Consider the following 26503-nt stretch of genomic DNA (forward strand, 5'->3'; position numbering starts at 1 on the left):
ATTGAGAAATTTATTACACTGCAAAGGGTTAATATTAAATATATTTTATAAATACATATACAAAATAACATATACAATAATATTTTTTCACTGTAAAATTTTTTAATAAGTTATAGTCACATGACTGAAGATATTATTATCCTTCATTGAAAAAAGTTTTATTAGCCCATCAGTTCACATATTGTAACAAATTATTAAAAAAAAAATAATATGATAAGTTATAATACAGAATACATATAATACGTTGGAAGAATAAAGTGAGTATAAAGTGTAATAATTAAAAATTAGTTTACCTAAAGAATTACTATTAGTAATTCTGATTTCATAAATCCTCTCAAATCTTACAACTTCTACTAATTTAAAATTTACTTGTATAGCCTCTTTCGTTTTATTTCTTTCTCCTTATTATTTAAAAACAGTATAGTTACATTTCAAAAATTAGAAGCTGATCTATATTATATTAAAAATAAATCCTTTTTTAAAATGTTTTGTAAAATTTATAATGTATAATATGAAAATAAATATAATACAAAAAGCACAAGCTGAAGAATTTTATACTGTTACTTTAGAATATAGAAAAGCTTAAGGTAAAAAGTCATCATAAGATCACTAATTTTCGCTTTTCAGAATAGAATAAAGTTCACAACTCATTTTTTCACTTTACAGAAACTTATATAATATTATAATAACCTATAAAATATCCAAATAAAATTTAATATTACTGAAAATTAATAATCTGTTTTGATTATTAATTCCAATCATTTTAAATGTATTACTGTAACTTTTAATAACCTAGATAATATTCTATTCTACATAATTTCAAACGATAACAATAAAAAATACAACCTTTTATAAAAAATAATAAATGAACTTTTATAAATCATAACACATTGTATAGTTCAATGAATTGATCACAATTGGACTAAATTTATCATATATATAGGTAATATTAATACATATATATAAAATTAGTTTTTGTTTAGAATTACTGACACAGAATTACAAATAGAAAAAAAAGAAACAATTAAATATTGTGAAGGTTGTATGTATTTATTATAAATGCATGTATCCATAAAAAAAAAAAAAAAAAAAAAAACGGTATTAGCTTCAAGAAAGAAGCAAAATAATTAATAATATTTGAGGTTAAGTACTAATGATAGGTAACCTAACCTAAAAACATTCATTTACCTACCCATGAAGCACACGCTCACAAAATCGTAAATACCTAAGAAAAAATAAAAAGAAGAATACAAATGGATAAAAATAAAATTAATCAATGGAAATAAATAAATAGAAATAATTAAATTAAAGAAACATTACTTTCAATTCATCTACGTTTTTGATACAGTACTGACATTTTAGTACATACAATGCAACACTTTCATAATTTAGAAATTAAAATTTCAAGATCAAAAGCATGAAAAACCTCTTTCATTTATAAATATTTTTGTTAATTAATATTATAAAAAAGAAAAAAACATACTTCTTTCATTTCTTTATCTCGAATAGCGAGTATTCACGAAACTATACTTTGCAAGAACAAATGATTACACATTTTAACGCAAGTATTGTATATTGAAATTTTTTAACTCACCAGGCATTTTTCATTGTTAAGCATTTAATTAAATACTGTCAAACACTTCACTAAAGAGTACAGAGCACAGATATTCCTCAATGATACCGTTAATTTCTCAGCAAATGCACTAGCTTCTAAAAATTGTAATTTCCTCTCCTTCTGTTGTCCAACAAAATCACACAGTTTTCATCGTTTATTCCTCGTTAAAGTCGTTTAATCGGTGTAAAAAAAAAAAAGAAAAAAAACCGTGCTTGACACCTTTCTCTTTGGTAATCAATGACGTGGTCACGAAAATGAAAAAACAAATAAATAGATCGTGACCGTGAAATTAAAAATATTACACATGTTACAATAAAATTCCTACCAAAGAAGACACGAAAGAGAGATCTCTTGAATAAGCTCGACTTTGATGATTCTCACGCCCCTGAGTGTCGACTGTATTTCACACGTGGACACTTGTATCTTTTCACGAATACGAGCGGTTAAAATGTCGAACTCCCACGCCACCACCTTCAGACAATTACACGTAACGGTTGACACTGTACCAACACCATACCGATGACGCTACCCGTGCACGGTACACCATAGCACAATAGCAAAACATCGAATTATCACCGAGAACGCCGACTGAGATGAGAAACAGTATCCATATATCATTTCAGCAATTCGTCCATTTGTTTGATTAGTCACCTGTTAGAAGTGTACAAAAGCTGATTCTTCTTCTAAAGGTTGAATATACTTTCTTTTTCACGTTAGACGAACAACACTATGCATCGAAGCTAAAATTCCGGTAGGAATTTTATTGTAACGGATACGCGAAGGATCTAGTTTGTATGTGGAGCCACTCGTGGCGGCGCTTGTGACGGGTTGTAGTGGGGAATGGATGTTTCCTTTCTAGGTTTGCATATGTATAAGGAAGCGACTAGCCGTCTTTTGTCTCTCCGTTCGGTTGTTTCGTTTGTCAAGCTAAACGTACACGTCTCGGTCTTGCGATTATTTTCTTTGAAATATTATACCTACTCATCAGGTTATAGGCCCAGGTATTACTTCGAAGTGAATTCGTGCTTTCTGATCTTGTCGAGTTTAGTACGTATATTTAAAAAATTAACGAGAGTTCGGTATAAACCACGTGCATTGAAAGTTACCGTCGGAACTGTTTTTTTTTAACGAGCTTCAGCCACGTGCCTTTATTTATCGATTTTAATCATTGCTAATAATGGCAAGGAATAATCAATAGATGCACAGACATCAATAGATAAACTGGTTGACCGTGAAAATTATGCATCATGGAAATTCGCGGTAAAAGCTTACTTAGAGCATGAGGAGTTATAAGAGTGCGTAGAGCCGGCAAGAAAAGCGGATGGAGCAGAATAGGATGTGAACTGTAGGAAGGATGTTAAAGCTAGAACGAAGATTATTCTACTGATAGACCCCATCAACTACGTTCACGTGCAGGAAGCGAACACGCCGAAAGAGATTTGGCAAAATTTACAGAGAGCTTTTGATGACTCGGGCCTATACAGAAAGGTAAATTTTTTAAGAAATTTAATCACTACAACGCTAGCTTGCAATAATGTAGAGGAATACGTGAACAAATTAATTTCGACTGCACACAAGCTCCGAAGTATTGGTTTTATGGTCGAGGACGAATGGTTGGGTAGATTATTTCTTGCGGGTTTGCCCGAAACCAATGATAATGGCCATTGAAAGTGGCCTCTGATATGCCGGTCACCGCGGATTCCATAAAGACTAAATTATTGCACGAAGTAAAAACATCAGATTCGGTAGCATTTTATAGTAAATCCAAGGGGATTCCGATTAGAAACAAGTACAGAGAACCTAAAGGTCCACGATGCTTCAACTGCAATAAACACGGCCACATAAGTAAAAATTGTCCATCTAAAAAAAAATTCAAAAATAAAGAAGGCAATCCAAACTTTGCAGCAGCGTTCCAGATAAGAGGCAAACAAGAAGAATATGGATGGTACGTGGATTCGGGTGTATCGATGCACATGACGAGAAATCGTGAATGGCTGTACGACGTCAACGAACCGTCGGTACATCAAATTTGAAAATAGCTGTGATGGTTGCAGCAAGGTCAACATCACCGTTAAAATCCACAATGAGACAAAACAAATACGAGTAAGAGATGTTCTATATGTACCAGATCTAACTTCAAATTTGCTTTCTATGAGCAAAATTCTAAAAAGTGGCTGCAAGGTTGAATTTAATGGTCACGGACGTACAATAACTAACCCGACGGGTCAAAAAGTTGCCGAGGCATACCTTGCCAACGATGTGTACAAGCTCGCGATGCAAACTAGGGCCGTTGCATGCCTTGCCACTTCAGACCAAGATTCATACGTATGGCATCAAAGGCTAAGGCATCTCAGCTTCCCGTTAATAAAGAGATTGCCTGAATGCACGCTTGAAGTAAAATTGTTCCCGAAGACGCCAGATTATATGCACATCCTGCTTAGAAGGCGAGCATATCCATCCATCGTTCAAGGAGGTGGGAACAAAAGCAATATAAATCTTGGAATTGATCCATTCCGATTTATGTGGGCCGATGGCGAACAAGTCATTAGGTAATTCTAGATATTTCATCACATTCATTGATGATTTCTCTAGAAAAGTTTTCGTTTATTTCATGGAAGATAAAAATGATGTCCTAAGTAAGTCTGAAGAATTCAAAGCTCTGGTGGAGAATCAACTGAACAAAACCATAAAGGCAATACGGATAGACCATGGGAAAAAATATATTAATCATGCTTTTAAAAATTATTTAATACAGGAGGGCATCGTCCATCAAACAACCAGAACAAAACGGTTTAGCTGAAAGGATAAATCGGACCCTCATTGAGCGAGCCAAATGCATGCTGTTTAATGCTAACCTATCTAAATTTTTGTGGACAGAAGTGATATCAACAGCTGCCTACCTCACTAATCGCTCGCCAACGAAATCACTATCATACATAACTCCAGAGGAAGTCTGGACAGAAGCAAAACCCAATATAAACCATCTAAAAGTTTTTGGCTGCGAGGTCATGATTCATATTTCTAAGAAAAGAAGAAGAAAGTGGGACAAAAAGTAAAAAAAGAATGATATTTGTTGGCTATTACGAGTCAAAAAGGTATAGATTTATTGATATTAGGACACATCAATTCACTAAGGCCAAGGATGCAGTATTTTTGGTGAAGCAAGAACCAGTGGTAATATTCCTAAAGAAGAAGATGGGAAAGTGGAAGAACAATCGTCAGACGCAGTAAATGAATTCTATGGTCATTCAGCAGGAATCAGCACAGGTGACACCAGAGACAATTTCAAGCGCTGACAGCGACACACAAGAGACAGCGTTTAAATCTGCCGAGGATGAAGAAGAAAAAAGGGATGAAGCAGAAGAAGAATACAAGCCTTCCAAATATAGCAAAATTACACATGATCCAAACTTTGTCTCAAAACTGAGATCCGCAAGCAGAAAACAGGAAGGTAAAGGAAAAACTTATTTATGCTATAATAACGTTGCTGCAGATGACGATCCACAGAGCATTGAGGAAACCATATCAAGTCCCAGAAGTGAGAAATGGAAGAAAGCTATACAGCAGGAGTACGATTTGTTAATCAAAAACCATACAGTTGGTCCTCCCAATGGAAGAAAGATTATTGCATACGGGTAAGACCATGCAAGTAGATATTTAAAACAAAATCAGGTACGAATAATGATTCTATTAGATATAAGGTCTGATTGGTGATAAAAGGATAAAAGAATAAAAGCTAACAAAAGAAGGGTATAGATTACACTGATACCTTCTCGTCACTAACGATTTTCCTCATTTAGGTACTTATTCGCCTTGGCAGTGAAGCATGATTTAAAAATAGAGCAGATGGATGCGATAACGCTTTCCTCTAGGGAAAAATCGACAGAGAAATTTTTGCAGCAGCCACCTATGTTTCGGACCGATCATAGAGTTTGCAGACTAAATAAATCAATTTATGAGCTGAAACAAGCAAGCTGACAATGGAACATGAAATTGAACTCGGCTTTAAGGAGAGCAGGTTTAACACAATCCAAGGGAATAGCATACAAGAAAATGAAGACGTGCTAATTCTGGTCATTTACGTGAACGATATACTATTTCACAATAATGTACAAGTAGCGAACTCAATTAAAGAAAAACTAAAAACTGATTTTGACATGAAATACCTGGGCACAGCGAAAGAATGCTTAGATATCTGAATAACCAAAGATATTAAAAAAGGAAAAATACATCTCGATCAAAGTAAATACATAGGACAATGCCTAGAAAGATTTAGAATGATTGATTGTAAACCAGACTGTGTGACCCAAGTATAAAGCTGACAAGCTCGGAGACAGACGACAGAGCGATGGAGAATATTCTGTATCGAGAGGCAATTGGGAGTTTGCTGTATCTGAGCCAAAGCATGAGTTTATTCTGTTATGAACCACAATCTCAACATTGAACGGCTGTGAAAAGAATTTTCAGGTACTTCAAAGGTATCATAAACTATAAGCTCACATACAGCAAGGACACCGATGGGAGGATAATTGGATACTGTGATGCAGATTGGGCAACTGATCAAGACAAAAGGTCATATACTGCCTACATTTTATTATTTCAGGGAGCAGAAATTTCCTGCTTTAGCAAAAAGCAGCAAATAGTGGCGTTATCAACCACCGAGGTGGAACATGTGGCCTTAGCCACAGCTGCTCAAGAGGGACTATAGCTTAAACAACTGGAAGAGGAAATGAATCCACAGTCCAAGGATCGGCCGATGTGCATATACAGTGATAACCAAGGGGCGATAAAGCTTGTACAGAACGACGCTTACCACCCAACGAGCAAGCATATTGACGTTCGCTACCACTTTCTTCGAGAACAAGTAACCTCAAAACGACTCGAGGTTCGATACGTGAGGACAGAGGAGATGGTAGCGGACTTGCTTACCAAGGAAAACCCCAAGCATCCCTCACATTGCATTAATAGAATGGGCTTAGAAAATTTCGCGTAGGAGATGTAACAGATACGCGAAGGATCTAGTGATTTGTGGAGCCACTCGCGATAGCGCTTGTGACGTGCGGTTTGTAATGGGGAATGGATGTTTTCTAGGTTTTGGTCTTTTCTAGGTCTTTCTAAGTTTGCATATGTATAAGAAAGCGACTAGCTGTCTTTTGTCTCTCTGTTTGATTGTTTCGTTCGTCAAACTAAATGTACGCGTCTCAGACTTGCGATTATTTTCTTTGAAATACAGTTACTCCCACTCGTATTCGTGCACTATACTGGCGTATAGTGTAAATGAAAAAAAATCGTATTTCTTATTAATCATTTTTATTTATTTCTATTAAATATTCAATATTACAGTACACTACTTTTACCTACAAAATAGTTTTATTTTTCTTTTATTAAAAGCATTAAAAAAAGCGGAAACAATATAACTAGCCATAAAGGCTATCTATCAGTCGTATTTGTACATGCAAAATTAAGCACATTTGTATTAACAAATGCAATGAATTAATACTTTGTTTGATGGCCTTTGTGTCTTATTACTTCTATTAGTCGATTGAGCATGGATTTAATTAATTTTTCTGTTATGTCACTAATAATATTATTTCATTCGATTAGTAATTTTTTTTTTTAAGCTGGTTTACATTTTTGATGTCACATTTTTATATTCTGGCTTTTAAGTCTGCTCATAAATTTTCAATCGGATTTATATCCGGGCTCTGTGGAGGGGTTTCCTTCATTACCTTAGAACAGTTATACAAAAGCCATTGTCGAATTGCATATGCCTTGTTCTTCGGATCATTGTCTTGATAAAAATTAAAATCATTACGAATACCCAAAATATATTTATATATTTATACATATCCATAACCCCATCAATAAATACAAAATTACCCACCCCAGCGGCAGAACACCCCCACACCATAACGTGGCCGCCTCCGTATTTCACCGTGGACTTTGATCTTTCAAAACTTATATTTGGTTTACGTCACACAATTTGCTTACCATCTGACCGAAAGACATTAAATTTACTCTCATCGGTGAAAATTGTCTTTTTCCAATCTTCATACGTCTATTTTACGTGCTTTTTTGCGAATTGCAAACGCTTCTTTCGATTTGCTTCACTAACGTAAGGTAGGTTTCTTGCGAACTACTCTTCCATTATATCCATATCTTCTTATACTATGTCTAACTGTTTCATTACTAACTTTCTTTCCTGTCTTTTCAAGTTTGAATGCAACTTTTGGTACACTAATTTTAGTGTTTTTCTTTACTTTCCTTAAAACTTTTTGTTCATTACTTAACAGTCGTTTAACAACGATTTTGTTACGGTTTCGGATCTTGTTTTCTATTCTATTTTACGTCCTATACCATTTTATTATATACTAAACCGTAGATCGGCTTCTATTAACAATATTACTAATTTCTTGTAAACTTTTTCCATTTTGATAATGACTAATAATTAGTTTTCGCAGCTCAATCGTTTCTGTTCCTTTTCGGTGCATTTTCCTTAACAACGTGACAAACTGTTTATTTTCCAGCAAAAGAATAATCAACTGTTTTTTATTTCATGTGCGATGTACGGGGAATTTCGATATAACAAAAAAAAAAATTCCTAGAATATATACTACCGTCTACATATTGACTGTACGAATACGACTGAGAGCTAGCCTTTATGATTAGTTACATTATTTCAGCTTATGTTTTTAATAAAAGAAAAATAAAACTGTTTCGTAGAAGTAGTGTACTGTAATATTGAATATTTAATAGAAATAAATAAAAATGATTAATAAAAAACACGATTTTTTTTCATTTATACCATACGCCGGTATAGTGTATGAATACAAGTGGGAGTAACTGTATTATACCTACTCATCAGAAGCGCAACATTACCTTTTACTCACAAGTGAACACTCGCAGTATTAATCGCATCAAGCGATAGCGTGTTCCTTTATCGCGGATAGCAAGAACACTGCAGAGAGATAATTAACGAGCCCGAGCACGAGAAAAAGAACGAGAAAAGTCAATGGCTACCGTTTGTTTTCTTTCATTCGTTCGTATGCCTGTTTCGTTCAACTAGCGAATCGGGCTTAATCGGGTCAAATCGGCTCAATTCAGGTTATGGCCATTGGGGAGTTGAGCATGCTTTACATGACGCGGCCCGACGACAGGTATATCACGTGGTTCGTCGCGTCCCTTCTCAATCGCGACGTCACTCTGTAGTTCCTTTTTCAGTCGACTCCCGCTACGATGATATCACACCGAGCCAGTGTGATACGGCGGTTGCCGGCGGACTTCTCGCCCTCGTGAATAAGCGGTTCAACGGTGCGATTCTGGATTATCGGTGTGCGATCGCGTACATACACTGGTAGACATGCTGTCGTACACCAACGTCGTGTTCTGGCGCCGTCGGCGCTGCTGCTGCGGACGGAGAAGGCCGGAGTAATAAAACTGGCTGACACCCCCGCGAAAGCGCTGCAATGAACTCGCCCAGTTTGTAGGGTCAAAAGCACCGCGGCAAAATAATAACAGAACGCAGCCGCCGCCACCACCACCACCGTCGCCGTCGCCACCGCCGTCGTCGTCGTCGTGCAGGCTGGGGGGTCAGCAGCGTCGCAGCCGTAACTGCCGTCACGAACGGCCTTTTTAAAACGACACGTTCTCGTTGATGTTGTCTCCGTTGTTGTTCACGCTGCTGTTGCCGCCGCCGCCGCGAAGAAAACGGCGCGACGCCCCGACGCGGCGGAAAGTTGTCAAAACGGCACAACGTTGCACACGCTACTGCTGCTTTTTGCTCCTGCTGCTACTGCTGCCGCTGCTGCTGCTGCTGCTGCTGCTGCTGCTACCACCACCACCACTACTACTACTACTACTAATACTACTACTGCTGCTGCTGCTAATGCTGTTCCACCTTCTCCTCCTCCTCCTTTTCTTTCGACTGCTGTTGTTGTTGCTATTGTTGCTGCTCTTGCTGGTGGTTGTTCGCGGCCGCGGGTTTTGGCGGGTTTCCACAAGCGACGAGCGCGCACACCACTGGCACACACCGCGGCCGCCGTGCATTCACCTCGTCCTCGCACCTTGCGCCACCGCCGCTGTCGTCGTCGTCACTGTTGCTGTCGATACCGCCACCACTTTCAACGTTATTAACCTCCGCCTTGTTACTAACGTTCTCTTTTTCAACGACTCTCTCGATATCTCCTTCTGACGGAACTTTACTAATTCGCGCTGTCGCGACTGGTTTTCGCAAATGTCTCCTCGTGCACCGAGACCAAAGCAAAAACGGTATCGCCACGCTACTCTCGGACACGCGTCGAGATTACACACCTCTGAACTAACCTCGTTGTAACCGGTTCCGAATACCGACTGGCGGGCCAACGCATGCAAACTGTTCAACGTTCTCCCACTAAACGCGAGACTTGTATCCCCTAATCGCGGAGATACCGCATCACTTTCACGGGCGAACATGGAGCTCGATCCATGCCGAGTGTTTTGCAAAATGTCCGCCTCTCCGTTTCGTGGCGCTTCCGATCTATCGTTCTACTCTTGTCTCCTCAATACTTTTACCTTTTCCATGTGGTTTTTGCTGTTACTCAGGGTTACCAACCCCTCCCCCCTCCCCCTATCCTGTCCAATTTACCCATCTGTGATGTAAACTAGATTTTTTTTCAATCGCTTTAAACGGATATCTTGTAATGTTACGTTTTTTTATTCTACATCTTTTTTTCTTTGTTAACATCTTTATTTTTGTATGAAAATTATATGTAAATTGGATTTTTTATTTCATTTATCAAAATATAGATATATGTAGACATATAGTCTTGTAAGCTAGGTTATATTAAAGTGTTTAACAGATGAAAATTTTGTATTAAAATGCATTATGTACAAATAAAATCTTAATAAACATTTAATTTTTATGTAGCCTTTGTACATATTATTCATTTTATGGTCAGTTTGTCGTAAGTTGTATATTTTATAAAATAATGTATACGTAATGGTGTTATTGATGTAATATTTTTCCCGTCGATGTAATTTAACAAGAATCGATAATTTTCAATTAGTTAACTAAACCAATTTCTAAAAGAACACTAATAATTCACAGAATACAGAATCAACCGATGCAATAACATTTTTCATAATCGTAAATTTTAATATTTATTGTGAAATTTATTTAAGAATCACGAAAAAATATAAAAACCTATATTGTCATTGAAAGTCTTAATTAAAAGTTTATGAGATTCGTATTTCGAATTTTTTGAATAAATTTTACAAATCTTTTTTGATTAAGGTAGGTAATGTTATAATAATATTTTTTGTTCAATTTATTGTATTAAGTTTGAATATAGTATTTTCTGTACGTAATGTTTAATAACTCATACGCGCCAATAACCACGTGACCAGTTCGTAAATAGCAGCTTTTTTATAAATATGTAATGTTAATATTGATGTTATAATTGCAACTGTGTTAAAAATAGGCTATTACCTTACAGTTAATATATTGTAATTAAAGATTATTTGAAGAATTTTGAAAAATAGTAGAAACAGCTTAAATATTTTCCAAATAATGTAAACATTCGCAATGTTACAATATAATGCAGTACAATAGTGTAATTTTGATATTTTTTTACTGATGTTTGATATTTGTACTGTCTTTGTATTGTATTATCATTTCCATATATTGACGTTTCAATTATAAATATAATTGATAGATAATGGCCACACAAAGCATAGAAAATATTTTTGGTTCAAAGTTTCAGCAGTTTGTATTTTTTTTTAAATTTAATGCTATTTTGATTATTTATTTTTGCTCTTTTAATTCTTCTTTTTTTGAATTAGGTACTGTCTATGTCATAAGATATTACTTCAACAAGATAAATGTGGTGCCTTCAAAATGTCTGTAAATAATTCCAATAAAACTTTTACAGATTGTTTAAATGTTTTCAATGATATTAAATTAGAAATGAATAAGGAATTGGAAAACTTACAGAAAGAAAAGTCTATAGATCGTATGTATATATCGCAAGAGTATCATAAGTATTTATAATACTTAGAACAAGTTGACCATTGAAATAACAAATTATTATTTTAGATTTAGCTGAAATAAAAGCTAAAACTGAAACAAAAAAATGGAAGATATTTCCTAAAGAAAACGTGTATCATCATTTGTGGCATATGAATAATGAATTAAACATTTATTTATATAATACATCTTCAACTTTACCAAGCTATAAAAGTTATACAGATTTAACAAGTTGCCTTCTTAACACAGATAAAACTGGAAATGAGATATATAACTTCATTATAAAAGAAACTATCAAAAATAATATTATTACTAATTATGAAATTTCTATTCCAACCATTTCTGTACTTTTAGAGCAATTTAAGAAAAAACATAAAAAATTCCATTATTTTAGTGTTTTGAAACATTTAACTTGTAAACAAGAATTTAATCAAAGAAAATCAAAATGTGAATATCAAATTAACAAAAAACAATTGAAGTTATTTTTTGATCTTATATTTGCTAAAGTAGTTCCTTTAAACATATTTGGAAAGTTAAAAAATTTAAAGAAAATAAAAAGAATTATGTTTTATCTATTAGATATACCATGTTATGAATCACTTAATTTAAGACCTTTTATTGAAAAATTAGATGTATGTTACTTTTTGACAAAAATGATTACAATAAATGATTTTGCATTACAAACATATATTTATATATTTCAGCTATTTAATATCAAATGGTTACAAGATATTAAAAGTATAAGTATGCAATGGTGCATTATAGCAAAATTTGTAAAATGGTTTTTTGTTGGATATCTTTTAAAAATATTGCATACTTATTTTCATATGACAGCTTCCAAAAGCAATAATGAAAGATTATATATTATGCGCTCAACTTGGAATCTTGTACAAAAGAAATTTATTAAGAAAAGAATACGTTCGAAAATCTTGCAACCAGATATTAAATATAATGAATGGAAGCCACCAATAGGTATATACACGTTATTTCCTAAACAGTCTGATGTACGACCTATATTTAAACCAGAAAATATTAAATCAATGTATGTAATTAAACTATGTTTAGCAATAGTAAATGATTCTGTATTTTAAAAAGAAAATTGATTAAAAAATCATTTTTTAGATATTATATTTCTAAAGAGCAAAGTTGTTTGAATGTAGTATTTAAATTTTTGAAACAATTACATATTACAAAATATGGAGTCACTAATTTTGAACAAAAATGGAAATCAATTGTTCAATACAAATGTAATGAAGCAACTAATTTATATTTTGTATGTTGCGATGTAGCAAACGCTTTTGGTTCTATAATACAAGGTGCAATTGTTTTCAACTTCAAATATTTAATATACCTACAAATAAATATTAAAATTTTTATTTTGTACTTAGAGGAACTATATAACATTATACAGTCACTGTGTAAAGATCTTCCAGAAAATTTGATGTTCAAGTATTATGCAGTTAAAAGTAAACAGGCTAAGGAAGTATGTTACAAACAGTATTTCTCTGACCCAAGTTTGCTATTACCTTTAGCACCCAATGTATTATATTCAGATACATGTAAAAACTGGCAACAAATAAGAAAAACCTGGTTACTGGAACAAATTTCAAAATTTATTTTTTGTCAAAGAGTATGAAAAACAAGATTTTTAGATAATTACATATCATTAAAATATAAATATTATTTAAAATTGGAATTTGAGTTTACAAAACATAATATTTTAATTTATAGGTAAAAATAAATAAAAAGGTTTATGTGATAACAAAAGGAGTTGTACAAGGATCACCAATATCACCTATTTTATCAGATATATATTATAATTTTATTTTACATAAAGAAATGTCAGCATATTTAAATGCCGGAGAAATTATAAAATACATGGATGATATTTTATATGTTACTAAAAATGAAACGTTTGCAAAACAGTAAGATGCAAAATCATTTATGATATATCAATGAATTCACGAACATATTTAATTTTATTGTCATTTTGCTATATATTTTGCATCTATTATGAAATAGATTTTTACAATCAACAAGGAAAGGTATCCCGCAATATAATTGTTACTTTAAAGTATCAAAAACTCAGAGTAACATAATTTGTAATGAAACTATAGCTGTGAACAATATTATTTACATTGGCTATAAAATTAATTGTACTACTTTAGAAGTAGAATATAAACGTTCACAAAAACATTTATGTTCAATGAAATTTTTGAAAAAAAATGATTTACCTCCTCTAATGTAAGTAATTGTGCAAATACATGTATAATATATATATTATTATGAAAAGACCTATTGTATTTTATAGAAATTATAATTATAAATTTTTTTCCAGAATTTTAAGGAAGCAATTAAACAACGTAGCATGTTTGAGATTATCTAAATTTATTTTAAATAGAACAATTAATTCTAAAATGACCATAATAAGGAAAATAAGAAAAATATGTTTACTGCAAGCAAAACGTGCTTGCACTTTGATAAAAGAATTATTTGATAGTAATCTAAGAAATGTTAGAGGTATACTTTTAGTTATTCAAGAAACTAATGAAAGAATTGCAAGACATATTATAAAAATATTTTTAATAGGTAAGACAGATTACAATAAATTATCATAAAATATTACTATATATCAATATTTATTTTAGGTAAAAGAGGAATAATAAATAAATTAAGTTTTCACAGATGGAACCATAAAATTTTGCACATATTATGGATGTCTTATGTAACAGTTTTTATGAAGGATAAAATTTTACAACCAAAATTTATCAGATACTTTTCAAAATGCAAGTGAAAAGTAAATAAACACGCAGTTTTATAATGTTCGTATAAATTATATTCTATATTTCTATCTTTATAAGTTGAACAATTATTTAATTTGAAATATTTGTTTTCATCATATGCATATATATTTATTTTCACACATATTAATCATATTTGTTTTTTTGTTTTTTTTACTATTGATTGTTCCTTTTATAATTTATAACACTTTTAAATATATATACTATCTAATATTGAAATTACTTTGCATTAATTATTTCTAATACTATATTCAAAAGTATATTCAAAATCTTTGATCAAAAATAAACTTGAATTTTAAATTAGAATATAAAATATAAAAATAAAATAAATTTTATAGTTAATACATTTTAAAATTCAATAAAATATTAAAATATAATCATTAGATATATAAAACAGTATTTACGAAACTTAATATAATAATATTTAGTAATACCAACAAATAATTTGATAAATATTATGAACATGCTTTAAATAATATAACATTTCTCTGTTCAGAGAAGAATTAAGTATTAATTTGAATTAAGTTTTTATTTCATACATTTAATTTGATAAAAGCTCAAATAATTTCGTAAGTACTGCAAATACAATTTTATAAAATATTCAAAAATTAAAGATATTTTTGAAATGCTACATTTATGATAATAATAGAACGTCACTTCCGCTAACATTCTGAACTCGTTATAAAACATACATGTTACATATATAATATTTTCCTCTAAAACGTAGAAATTGTTAGCAATCAAAATAAATCTTAGGTTAGAGTGAAATATTGCACATGTGGTGTAGAAATTAATTCTGCATTTATTTATCGTCGTACATGCAGTTCATTAAATTTTAATATATTAAATTCTAGTATTTGGTTCTTACAACTATAAGTTTGCAATATTATCTTCATAAGTAAGTTCAAAATGATATTTTGAAATTTATAACAATTGAATTACGTATTATTTAGACGTTCGAACATACAATATTCAATTTATGAGGAAATATATTAGGAAATAATGTATAATACATAAAGGTCACATTTCAAGAGATATAAATATATTTAAAAATTTGTATTAAATAAACAGTTGAAGATTCATAAAAAAAGTTAGAAGAACTTAACCAGAAAATTATTGATAATATTGAAGTTATGCATCATGTATTTAAAAGTGAAAGTGAGAACAGAGATATAACATTCAGTCCATTTTGAACAAGAGAAGAATTTTGTGAAAAATAAGAGGGCTTTTATTTTTATTTTGACATAGTATTCGATAATAGCCAATTCTTGTAAAAATAAGGATAATATTACTTTATTATGCTTTAAAAAAACAATAGTTTAAGATACAGTAACAATGTGACTCTAAATTATTAATTTTATGAACATTTCTCTGATGCATATATTAATATAAATAAGTAATGAGGAAAGATAAAATTTTTATAAATTTGATATGAAAAAATCTTATATGGATTTATATATATAAAATCAACAATGTCGAAACCTACTTGTGACACATGCTTAATGCATTTCCAAGATGATTATGCCTTGCGAGGTCATCTTGCAGGTAAAAAACATTTGAAAGAATTAGAACGAGTACAAGCTGTGGAAAGATCAATTGTTGTCTCGCCATTACCAAAATTTATTCCTACTCATAGACTTATTAATTTTTTTCAACAATATGGTACAATTAAAAGGCATCAATTTGGCCCAAATTATCTCACAGTTGAGTTTTGTGACAAGTAAGATAAATTTAATATTGTTATTGCTGCAAAATCATGAATCAAATTATATTTATAATCCTTTAACATTGTAGAAATCCTACAGAAATTCTATTAAACAAACCAATTTGGATAAATAATATAATGTTGAATATAAAAAAGAAAAAAGCCCATAGTAAGTATTATTATTCACTTAATAAATATAATTTTATGTTTTTAAACTATATTTTGTTTTCAGATCTGAAAAGATCCAAATCGAGGAAAAAAAATAGTCCCATAGAAAATACAGATTCTATAAGTTATGATAACATAAAACATATATTTGAAGAAGAAACTACATTTGATAATCAGTTAATTATATTTTTAAATGCAATACAGCTTAGTGATGCTGAAATAGAAACAAGATATCAATCTGTTTGTACACAATTAGACAAAATATTTAAAGTGATATTTCCAAAATGTAAAACATATAGATTTGGTTCAACTCAAACAGGATTAGGTTTTAAAGAATGTGATTTAGATATATATATGGATATTGGTAAGACTTCAAATTTATTAAATTATTACTTTATAATATGTATAAATATGTATATATATATATATACATTTATTTTTCAATAATATGATTCTTATTGAAGGAAAACCAATAAATGAAAATAAAAGTACTTCAGGTTCATGGACTATGCACCAGATTTTTAAAGAAGTAAAAAAAATCATGTATCGAATGAATTGTGTTTTTTCTGACATAATATCAATTCCAAAAGCTAAGACTCCTATTATAAAATTTTATTATGTTAGGACAAATGTTTCTTGTGACATTTCATTCAAAAACAGTTTGGGTATATATAAAAGTCATTTGATAAAATATTGTATATTTCTTGATAGTAGGCTGAGACCATTAATGATGATTATTAAATATTGGGCACGACATTTTAAAACATCAAGTGGACAGAAAATATCCAATTATGCTTTGGTATTATTAATTATATTTTATTTACAACAACCATCTGTTAATATTATTCCACCCTTAATGATATTACAAAATACATGTCAACCACGAATTATAAATGGATGGCAGGCTAATTTTGATGAAAATGGAGTATTGCCACCGATTACAAATAAAAATAGTATTCCGGAACTTCTTCATGGTTTTTTCTTTTTTTATGCAACTTTTGAATTTAAATCGCAAGTAATATGTCCAATAGATGGAATGGTACATACAGAATCAGAGTTTAAAAATATAGAAAATTTACCGTCATGTATGGATAGATATAAAGCATGCGCAAAAGAAGATGAAAGTCTTAAATTAAATGTTAATAAACCAATGTGTGTACAAGATCCTATAGAATTAAATCATAATGTTACAGCAAGCACGCAGGTTTCTACATTAGATTCTGTTGTAAGATATTGTGCAATTGGTGCAGAAATTTGCGCAATGTCTAGCAGAAATAACTACAGAGATTTAATGAAAACTTTGCTTACAACACCTTTACCAAAAGGTAAATTTAATGTTACAGTTTCTGCAAATCAGTTTCAGTATGGATCAAACAGTATGGAAACATGTATAGACATTATAGAAAAAACCAAATTTTTAAAGCGTGACTGGCATTCTATTGTCTTTAACATAGTAAAAGATATTTTTGAAAAAGTTTTTAAAGTACAAGTTGAAGTGTTGCCAGCTGAAACAGGAGCAAAACAGCAAAAGATTGAAATGTTGTCAGATGTGCATATAGAAAAACAGCAAAATATCATACTTCGTTGTACTGGGTCTCATTGTGTATGGCGCAATAGACAAAGTAATAGTATTGTTCTAGATCCCAATTTGAGTTGTTTGCAAATAGAAGCTCTTATGTCTCAGCAAGCAATAGAAAAATACAATAAAGAAGGGAATATAAATAAAATAAATTTAGATTTCACATGTATATTTAAAAAGAAAGATCCTTTAAAAGTTATATTAACTGTAAGTAATAAAAATTGTGATGATCATGTTTTTCAAGAATTTGCATGTTTTGCTAGAGATAAGCTAATTGAGATCATTAAACGAACATTAATAGACGTGCAACAATTCAGCAAATTTTAATATTAATTTTCATAAAATTGTATAAAAATTGAATGCACATATCAAATTCTGGACCAAGAACATGTAGTTTTGGAAAACATTTTCATTTGTATTATATTTCATTTATATAATTTCTATGTATTGATCTATATTTTAGATCGTTTTTTAAATATGGATATTAATTTAATTTAATAGAAAACCAAAATCAAATTTAAATAAATTCTGAACTATATTTCAAATATTCTTTTTATTAATAAGTACGACTTTCTGTACAGAATTATTTATTAATTATTAAATATATTTCAGCAGCTGATAATCATCTAAGAATAGGTAATATGACTTAGATAATACAAAATGATTCTACTAATCGAAAGATTTATAATTTTTGTACTGTATTAATAAGTATTATGTATGTTAATATAAATATAAAAATTTTATCTTGCTTGATTTGCTTATTTGAACTCTTTATAGTATTTTTAAAAATTAATTGTATTCTTTAAAATTAATATACCACATGCAAGTAAAAAGGACTTTGAAAGAAAAAAAAATCTTTGAATTTCATTTTGTTATAATTTCTGTAGCGCAATTTATAGTATTTATATTAATATATAAGTTAATTATATGAATTAATTTTAATAAATGTATTAATATTATGTATGGATTTAGATAATTCTTAAAATTTAAATATCTATTTTTATCTATCTATTGATCTCTACTGATATCTACTGATATATAGATGAGCATGAATAATTTAAATTAAATGTTAATACTTGAAAATAAACATACATACATCAAATATAATCAAAATAATTTTTGTTATATTAATAAAATAAATTAGCATAACTATATTAATTATTAATAAAAAGAATTTTAGAATGTAACATTACGGAGGAGTATGCACAAAAGTTATATTTATTACTGTAAAAAACTATTTTTAAAGAATAAAAAATAAATTTCTATTTTTTTATTTCATTGCTTCACATTTAAACATTTATATATATTATTATCATATTATATACATATTTATATTATATTATTAACAGATAAAAAATATACATTACATCGCGTGTTGTTCATAGTAGCTTTTATTATATGTACCAATTTTAAATTAAAAATAAAATATTAGTACGATGTGCTATTGTATTACTTTAATTGAAGTACAAGTAAAATAAAAATAAATATATTGTTTCATTTCTTTTTTACAGAAATTATAAATATTTTTTGTATAAAAAAATTATTATTAAATTAATATTACACCATATACATTTTGAAACATTTGCAGGATATTTTAACCTAAAAGTTTTTTTTACGTTTTTAATCACATCTGTCATTTTTTTATATTCTAAAAAATGTAATTTCAAGAAACTTTTTTTTTAAAGTAATAGTTTCCAAGTTGGTGGCATTTTTAAATGAAAAAAATTATTAATTTTACATTGTGTTTTGAAAGTTACATGTCACATATGAGAAATGTAGAATAATTTTAAGTTTTTCATTTGATGTATTACATTATATTATAATTTATTTATATTATATTAATAATGTTATAATTCAGAAAATGTTTTAATATTAGAAATAATAATAAATATTTTAAATGTTTTAATATTATATAGTTACTTAATTGAGTATACAATTAAGCTGATTTTATGTTGAAAACAATATTTTATATTTTCAAGAATAATAATATGTAAAACATATTATTTTAATCTTCAGTACCGGTTAAAATGGAATATTTCAGTTTATAAAAATTATTAATAATAAATGGAACAAGACAATAAATCATGAATAGTGTAATGTATAAAATTTGTAATTATCACATATTTACACAATTCGATTTGTAAATGAATGATAATATAAACAGTGGTTTCTTCCGCACTGTTTGTATTGTCCCATAAAATGTTTATTCAACAAACATTATGATTTTACAACATACAAATAATTTTATAATTTTCATTTCAAATATAATATTAGTAGATAATATCCGTGCAAAGAATATTTGTATTTATAATATAATGTTTAAATCCAATGTATTTAAATCCAGTGTATTTAAAATATATTTTAATAATAATATCTGGGATAATTCCAACATATGAAGAAGCATATTTTAAATAAAACAATAAATTCACATCCTTCTTTTGAAATTTTTGCATGAATAGATAACTTTTTTTGATACATTGATATATTTGATTACATAATTCTACATTTAAAGTTTGTGCTTTAGACAAGTAGTTTTAGAATTTTCCACGAAAATTTCCACGGCCACGATAAGGTCTTCCACCTGAATATTTTCCTCTGAACACATGTTTCATTAGTGAATTTGACCTGCCTCTTGGTAGTTTTCCTCTTCCATGCCAATCTGTTCCTCTTTGGAATGTATGTTCCAATTCTAATTCTTCTCCAGAATCTTCTAGCATCATAGGACTTTCACCACGACTATGATCACTTCTGTTTTCATGAAATTCACCACGTTCTAAAGAATGTCTATAATTAGGCGAGTATCTTTCACGAACATAATGCTCTCGAACAGATCCTTTATGACTGGAAAAATTATCTCTGTTCCTTATTGGAGATTCTAATTTCATATTTCTTGAACTATGATCTACAGGAGATACAGAATCTATATGATGTTTACGATCATCAATCCTCCTAGGAGGGGATACCGTTCGATTCCAAGTTCTTTTTTGAGAAGAATTACTTAAACTCCATCTTAAATCGTCAGCCTCCCGAAATTTAGATGTACAATCAAGTGTTTCACGCATATTCCAATCCAGGCGATCCATGATAGGTCTTTTTTCTTCTTTAGCAATATGCTGTAAGTCTTGAGGATATACTTGTACTTCAAAATCTACCATAGTAGCACTAACTTGAACAAATTTTGTATTTGTTTCCACTTCATCAGTTTGACAAATTTTTTGATGCATTTGTATATTTTGTTTTATGGAAATTAAATGTTGTTCTTCTTCTTCCTCCCACTGTATTTTGTTTTTGCTTTTTTGTAAAAGAATTGAATTCGATGAATATACATTTTGTTCACTTTGTGTATTCTCCTTTTTTGGATCATAGAAAAATCGCCCCTTCATTTTTAAACGAAGATCTTCTGTAGGAAGTTCATGCAAAGCATGTTCACAACGACGTAATAATTCTGGTTTGAATCCTATTGTTAAACAGAAACATAATTATGTAAAATTAATATATTAACTTATTTCACTATGTCACTGTGCTTGAATTAACTTGGAAAGAAAATATTAAAAATTTTTTTAATATAAACAAACTAAAAAGCATTATAAATAAGCGAATAATTATTCTTACCTGGATACAAGACTGGCAGACTAGTTGAATCTAGAAAATGTATGAAACATGAAAAATAAAGTATTAATTTTGTTCATTGTAACATAAAAAATATCTTGCAATACTGTATGTATAATTTTGAATAGTAATTAGATAAAAATATATTCGCACCTTTAGCGGAAACAGATGCTTCCAACAGACTGGATAAACTTGTTTTTTCAAATTGCTGTAAAATTAATTCGCAAGATAAATAGTAATACTTTTATATAAAGTTTAAAAAATTTAATTTCATATTATGTTAGAAGGTACGTAAAAATACTACTCATTAATTTCAAAACAATATTTGTTGTTTTGATAATACAGAATGAAATATATATAACTATAAAAAAATAACTTTTTGTTATAATATATAACAAAATTACTTTTGTATCTGAGATGACTGGTGGTTCAGGAGTTTTCAATCGTTCTTCTTGTGAAGTGTGATATCCATTATAAGAATCTGTAAATCCGCGTTCCCTGTAGTTTTGAGAGATTGTATCTTTAGATTTATTTGAAAATTCAAAATTTTGAATTGGAGATTGATGAGTGGAAGGAATGCCATGTGATGAATTATATGTTTGCACATGATCCACTGTAGTTGTAGCAGATTCATGTTGTGGCGATGAAATTTGTGGTGCTGGAAGAAGTGTTGGCCTATGTGTTGATTGAATTGAACCAGTATTTGGTTGATTATACATCACTGGACCAGAAACATATTCCGTTTGAGATAATTGGTGTAATGGAACAGAATCAAAATTCATTGGCTGAGATGAATTTTCGAAATTCATGAATGTTGGGCCACCAGTTGTTATATTTGATGACATTGGCGGTGCTAATCCAGTTTGATGCATGTAAGGTGGCATTGGTATTGATGATCTAGATTCTGTTTCTTGCTGATATATATTATTCATTAGAGGTGGTATGCCGTCCATGGAAGAATGTGTATATCCGGCATTCATGTGTGATGTCATTATAGCTTCATTTCTTAGTTGTCTTGTAAGTTCATTGATAAAAGGAGATCGTTTTCTTCGACGTTCTAATGATCTACTTCGAGTTCGACTTCGTCGGCGAGGGCTGTAACGTCTATTAATTGGTGAACGGCTGATTTTTCTTCTAAGACGATCCGTACTGCGACTTCTTTGTCGATCACGAGATCGACTTCTTCGGCTTGACAATTTAAAGTTTAAATTAAAATATTTTATTAACCTAAACCATTAACAAATTTACACCACCATAATTTAATAAAAAAATAAAATTTTTTACTTATTAACTGAGCTAAGCAATGATAAAATTAAATTTTATACTTGTCTTACAAAAATCATTTTGTACAGAAAACATTCTTTTATTTTTACAGTAAAACTTAAGTAGTTATATTATGCTTAAAAATAATCTCTTCTCACCGTTCATGTATATTTATACGTCTCCTATTTCGTTCAGCACTCCATCTTCTGTCAGCACTTGTTCTTCGTTCCCAACTAAGTCGTCTAACTGGACTTCTTCGTCGTTCAGGACTAAATCCAAAAGGGCTTCTGCGAGCAGAATTAAATCTTGGGCTTCTTCTTTTATCAGGACTAAACCGTAATGGACTCCTATGTCTCTCATTGCTCAGTTTAAAAGCACTTCTAGAACGTTCTGGACTTAATATTGGGGGAGATTTTCGTCGAGGAGAATTTAGTCTAATTCTATCTGGCGTTCTACGGCGTAATGAGTTTCCTCTTTGACGTTCTATACTTTTACGTCGTTCTCGGATCTTGTGGATCTGTGCTTGTTCTATATTTTGTCTCTCTGTAATGCTCTGAATTGCTTCAGTTTCTGTACCTGGAGGTACAACATTATCAGAGTCCAACAAATGTTTAATAGCTTTCTCCTTTTCAGCTAAAAGTTTGCTTTCATTATCTCTTTTCGTACGTATTTTATCCTTCTCTATATCTTTAGTACTTTTAGAAGGATCACGACGAATTTCTTCATGTCTTTTTTCTTCTCTCTTTGGCCTTTCACGATTGTAAGATCCTTTGTAGTCACGCCGATATCTTTCCCTATAAGTAGGCTCATAATAATTTTTTTCTGTACGTTGCGAATTATTTAAAGAGAAGAACTAAAATTTAAAACAAAGTACATTGATTGTTCAATATAATATTAATTATTAGTCAAAATTGTAATAGGTATAAATGTATAAAAATACATTTATACGTATTATGTATAAAAATCATAATGTGTATAATTACAAATTATAAATTGATTTGATAAAAATTTTTTGTTACGTCTTATAATAATTGTAATTATTATATAACAAATTCATTTATATTTTATAAAAAATAGCCATAACAATAATTTGATATTATTATTGCTACCTAGAAGAACGCTTCTGTTCTTGATCCTTGATATGAGTTTTAAATTCAATTTCACGACCTTTCTCTTCATCACCTTCCCAAGCATCGACAACGTCTAAACCTTCCATAAAGTCTTCATCATCAAGAAATTCTTGAAGTTCCTCGTCTGGTATATCCTTTAAACCTTCAATTGCACGTTGAACATCTTCGTTTGTACTTTTTAATGCAGGTTCCTTTTTATCAACACTTTGTGTTCGACAAAACTGATCTGTTGATTCATTTTGCACATTGTTTTTAACACTTGAATCTTTCATTTTTTTTGCTAAATCACACATGTTTCTGAAAGATCAACTAAATTATTAAATCAATTGAAAACCATATAGAATTAACATTTCATAACGTTTCGTACTAAGATAAGTTTATAATAAACAATTCAAAAATTTGGTCTCACTTATATTAAAATCAAGTCGATTCAAAAATTTTCAAAGAACATTATATTATTTTAATTTTACATTTTAAGATGTTTATGTCTGTATAATAGTAATAATAATTTTAATAAAATATTCGTACAATAGACATAATGAAAAGTACTGCAAAATTTTCATTATTAAGTACATTTAATTTCATTCGATTTATGTACTCAATACAATAATAGTATTTAATATTTTTGAAATATATCGAACCTCAAATAACAAACGCACCTCTTAACCCTTCGATGGAATATATAAAATTGATGTTAACACTCTCATTACGTAAGTCGTATTATTTTTATTTTAAAATAAAAATAATTCAAAAAAATCGTGTGTTCCTTTTGATTTTCCAAATGCTTGCAATACATTCACGTTAAGGGTCAAAGTTACAGTTGTGTCAAGTAGACTGTTCTAATAGGTAATATACGCACTTATTGTTAATAATACTCAATACAATTAATATACAACACGTGACTTCAGTGGCAATTACAACGTGTGTCAATAAACAATATAAATTACATGAATGAATAACATTTAACCAATTTCTTCTTAAACTTTGTTGTACAGAGATATTTGAATCTAAGACATGTGAATCTTGAAAAGTCAACATCTATCTATTCCGCCATGTTGGTTACTAACAGATTTGAGATAGTATAAAACAAGGGTATGCTTGTATGAATTTCGGTATACACTAAAATCATATGTTATTAATATGAATGTTATATTATTTATTTAAATTACTTTGCTGAGCTATTAAATTTTTATGAAATTTAATGTGAAACACTCTCATACTGTAGTACTGTGTCATAATAAATACTCTCATTCATATATCCTCATGCAACCATATTCGATAAAAAGGGAGAAATATACAATTTAAATGATATAGATATTATTAATAAATAATTCTATTGGTTTATTATATTTCATAAGGTTAATAATATTAAAATACATGAATTTTTTAATTCTACCATTTTATTGTAACTGAACTTGCATACGTGCGTTCGTAAAATTTAAAACTGCCAGAAATTTTTATGATTAAATTAAATTAAGAAAAATTAATGTCCATTATTAGAACATTAAATGCGTTGTAAATTTATTAAATTAAAAGAAAAATAAATTTTTATTACGAAAATTGACCAACAAATAACTTAGCATTGGTAATCCCAGAAAGGAGTGATTCTACATAAAAGGATAAAAATAAAGAATAAAACATTATTTATAAAACGCTTTGTTTTCGAGAAAATCGAGTTTAAAAATTTATCGAGCATAATGGAATTTGAATAATAATTGTAAATGTGACAGAAAAAAATAATTAAATAAATTAATGCAAAAATAAGTTGAAAATATAGAATAAAATTTTTTCATTTAAAGCTTCATTTTCAAGAAAATAGACTTTGAATATGTTTCGTTGAAAATTGCCTTGGTACTCGATAGACTTTCAAATTCAATTTTCTCAAAAACAAAGCATCTAACAAAAAAATTTTATTTCATATTTTTGACTCATTTTCATAGAATAATCTCCTATATTCTTTTCTGTCAGATTTAAAATTAGCTAAACTCAAGTATACCTAATAAATTTTCAAACTTGATTTTCTCACTAAACTTTTTACCTAATTAAAAATTTTATTCCTCCTTTTTAATTTATCTTTTTATATAGAATCCTTTCGCGATTATACTACGGATGCTGGTACACTCTGTATATTTACTAAATTAAAAATGATTTTACGCATTTTTATAAATTTAAAATATTCTATATGTTAAGATAATTTTATAATATATTAAAAATAGCAAATATTGGCGGCAATAAAAAATTAAATGAATAAATAGAAGTACTATTCAATTGAAATATGTTTATTGAATTGCAACTTAATCTTATTTAAAATTAGATGATCACATATAATTATAAAATAAATTTTATATTGAGTAATAATGATAAAATGTAAATAAACAACTGCATTTATTTTTGTAATGTAAGATTAAACAATTTTAATTAATGGTTAAAGGATGTTTGTAAATTATAATCATATAACATACATTTTATATTCTTCTTTATCGCATTTCTTAAAGCATTTCGAGCATTTTATGAAAGGAATGCAATACAGGAAGTATCTAATAAAATTTAAGTCCATCAAATGGAAGATTAACCACATGGTTTGTTGTCAATAATCAACTAGGCCTCTAAAAAAAAAGAAAAAAAAAAAA

At 29.5% G+C, this 26503-nt stretch overlaps 5 protein-coding genes across 14 annotated transcripts in view; 2 read left to right on the plus strand and 3 right to left on the minus strand.

The window, feature by feature from the left end:
- LOC122536749 (serine/threonine-protein kinase minibrain) overlaps window positions 1-9247 on the minus strand; it is a 49802-nt gene extending 40555 nt beyond the window's left edge. For 2 of the 6 annotated variants that reach the window (XR_006308465.1, XM_043669378.1), the window contains exons 1-2: window positions 8495-9247; window positions 1595-2266 (exon numbers count right to left, since the gene is read on the minus strand). The gene's annotated coding sequence lies outside the window, so the exon portion shown is untranslated. The remainder of the gene's footprint in view (window positions 1-1594; window positions 2267-8494) is intronic. The other 4 variants (XM_043669382.1, XM_043669379.1, XM_043669381.1 and 1 more) reach the window with 4 other exon arrangements.
- A 1628-nt stretch (window positions 9248-10875) lies between these two features.
- On the plus strand, window positions 10876-15391 carry LOC122536739 (telomerase reverse transcriptase-like). Of its 4 annotated transcripts, XM_043669366.1 has the most exons (11): window positions 10877-11357; window positions 11435-11604; window positions 11688-12250; window positions 12323-12660; window positions 12741-12934; window positions 13007-13248; window positions 13350-13543; window positions 13641-13862; window positions 13957-14207; window positions 14267-14440; window positions 15373-15391. In XM_043669366.1, the coding sequence occupies exons 1-10, from the start codon at window positions 11311-11313 to the stop codon at window positions 14410-14412; spliced, it is 2367 nt and encodes a 788-aa protein (XP_043525301.1). In that variant the 5' UTR covers window positions 10877-11310; the 3' UTR covers window positions 14413-14440; window positions 15373-15391. The 4 variants fall into 4 exon arrangements, with proteins under 4 accessions (XP_043525302.1, XP_043525301.1, XP_043525300.1 ...); XM_043669367.1 differs by lacking the exon at window positions 15373-15391 and having other exon boundaries at window positions 10876-11357; window positions 14295-14477; XM_043669365.1 differs by lacking the exon at window positions 15373-15391 and having other exon boundaries at window positions 14267-14515.
- Window positions 15392-15450: 59 nt separating this feature from the next.
- LOC122536740 (speckle targeted PIP5K1A-regulated poly(A) polymerase-like) lies at window positions 15451-18373 on the plus strand. Of its 2 annotated transcripts, none has more exons than XM_043669369.1 (4): window positions 15451-16139; window positions 16214-16296; window positions 16357-16656; window positions 16757-18373. In XM_043669369.1, the coding sequence occupies exons 1-4, from the start codon at window positions 15892-15894 to the stop codon at window positions 18196-18198; spliced, it is 2073 nt and encodes a 690-aa protein (XP_043525304.1). In that variant the 5' UTR covers window positions 15451-15891; the 3' UTR covers window positions 18199-18373. The 2 variants fall into 2 exon arrangements, with proteins under 2 accessions (XP_043525304.1, XP_043525305.1); XM_043669370.1 differs by having other exon boundaries at window positions 15452-16139; window positions 16214-16293.
- A 1679-nt stretch (window positions 18374-20052) lies between these two features.
- Window positions 20053-26503, minus strand: part of LOC122536734 (serine/arginine repetitive matrix protein 2) — a 13028-nt gene continuing 6577 nt past the window's right edge. The window contains exons 14-18 of the mRNA XM_043669347.1: window positions 22902-23481; window positions 21885-22668; window positions 21634-21688; window positions 21484-21513; window positions 20053-21328 (exon numbers count right to left, since the gene is read on the minus strand). Coding sequence (XP_043525282.1) covers window positions 20406-21328; window positions 21484-21513; window positions 21634-21688; window positions 21885-22668; window positions 22902-23481 — 2372 coding nt within the window. The 3' untranslated portion in view covers window positions 20053-20405. The remainder of the gene's footprint in view (window positions 21329-21483; window positions 21514-21633; window positions 21689-21884; window positions 22669-22901; window positions 23482-26503) is intronic.
- LOC122536733 lies at window positions 23406-24998 on the minus strand. The gene is made up of 3 exons (XM_043669345.1): window positions 24533-24998; window positions 23853-24170; window positions 23406-23596 (listed from the first exon to the last, which is right to left on the minus strand). Exons 2-3 carry the CDS (start codon window positions 24164-24166, stop codon window positions 23584-23586), a joined length of 327 nt encoding a protein of 108 aa, XP_043525280.1. The 5' UTR covers window positions 24167-24170; window positions 24533-24998; the 3' UTR covers window positions 23406-23583.

The sequence above is a fragment of the Frieseomelitta varia genome, unplaced genomic scaffold, assembly GCF_011392965.1.
Source record: "Frieseomelitta varia isolate USP_RPSP 00005682 unplaced genomic scaffold, Fvar_1.2 scaffold_869, whole genome shotgun sequence".
NCBI lineage: Eukaryota > Metazoa > Arthropoda > Insecta > Hymenoptera > Apidae > Frieseomelitta > Frieseomelitta varia.

Coding starts and splice junctions, on each gene's coding strand:
- LOC122536739 (XM_043669366.1), top strand. CDS start 11,311: ATGGCCACACAAAGCATAGAAAATATTTTTGGTTCAAAGTTTCAGCA. Junction 11,358..11,434: donor TTTGGTTCAAAGTTTCAGCA/GTTTGTATTTTT, acceptor TTTTTGAATTAG/GTACTGTCTATGTCATAAGA. Junction 11,605..11,687: donor GAAAGAAAAGTCTATAGATC/GTATGTATATAT, acceptor TTATTATTTTAG/ATTTAGCTGAAATAAAAGCT.
- LOC122536733 (XM_043669345.1), bottom strand. CDS start 24,166: ATGTGTGATTTAGCAAAAAAAATGAAAGATTCAAGTGTTAAAAACAAT.
- LOC122536740 (XM_043669369.1), top strand. CDS start 15,892: ATGTCGAAACCTACTTGTGACACATGCTTAATGCATTTCCAAGATGAT. Junction 16,297..16,356: donor AAAGAAAAAAGCCCATAGTA/AGTATTATTATT, acceptor TTTTGTTTTCAG/ATCTGAAAAGATCCAAATCG. Junction 16,657..16,756: donor AGATATATATATGGATATTG/GTAAGACTTCAA, acceptor TTCTTATTGAAG/GAAAACCAATAAATGAAAAT.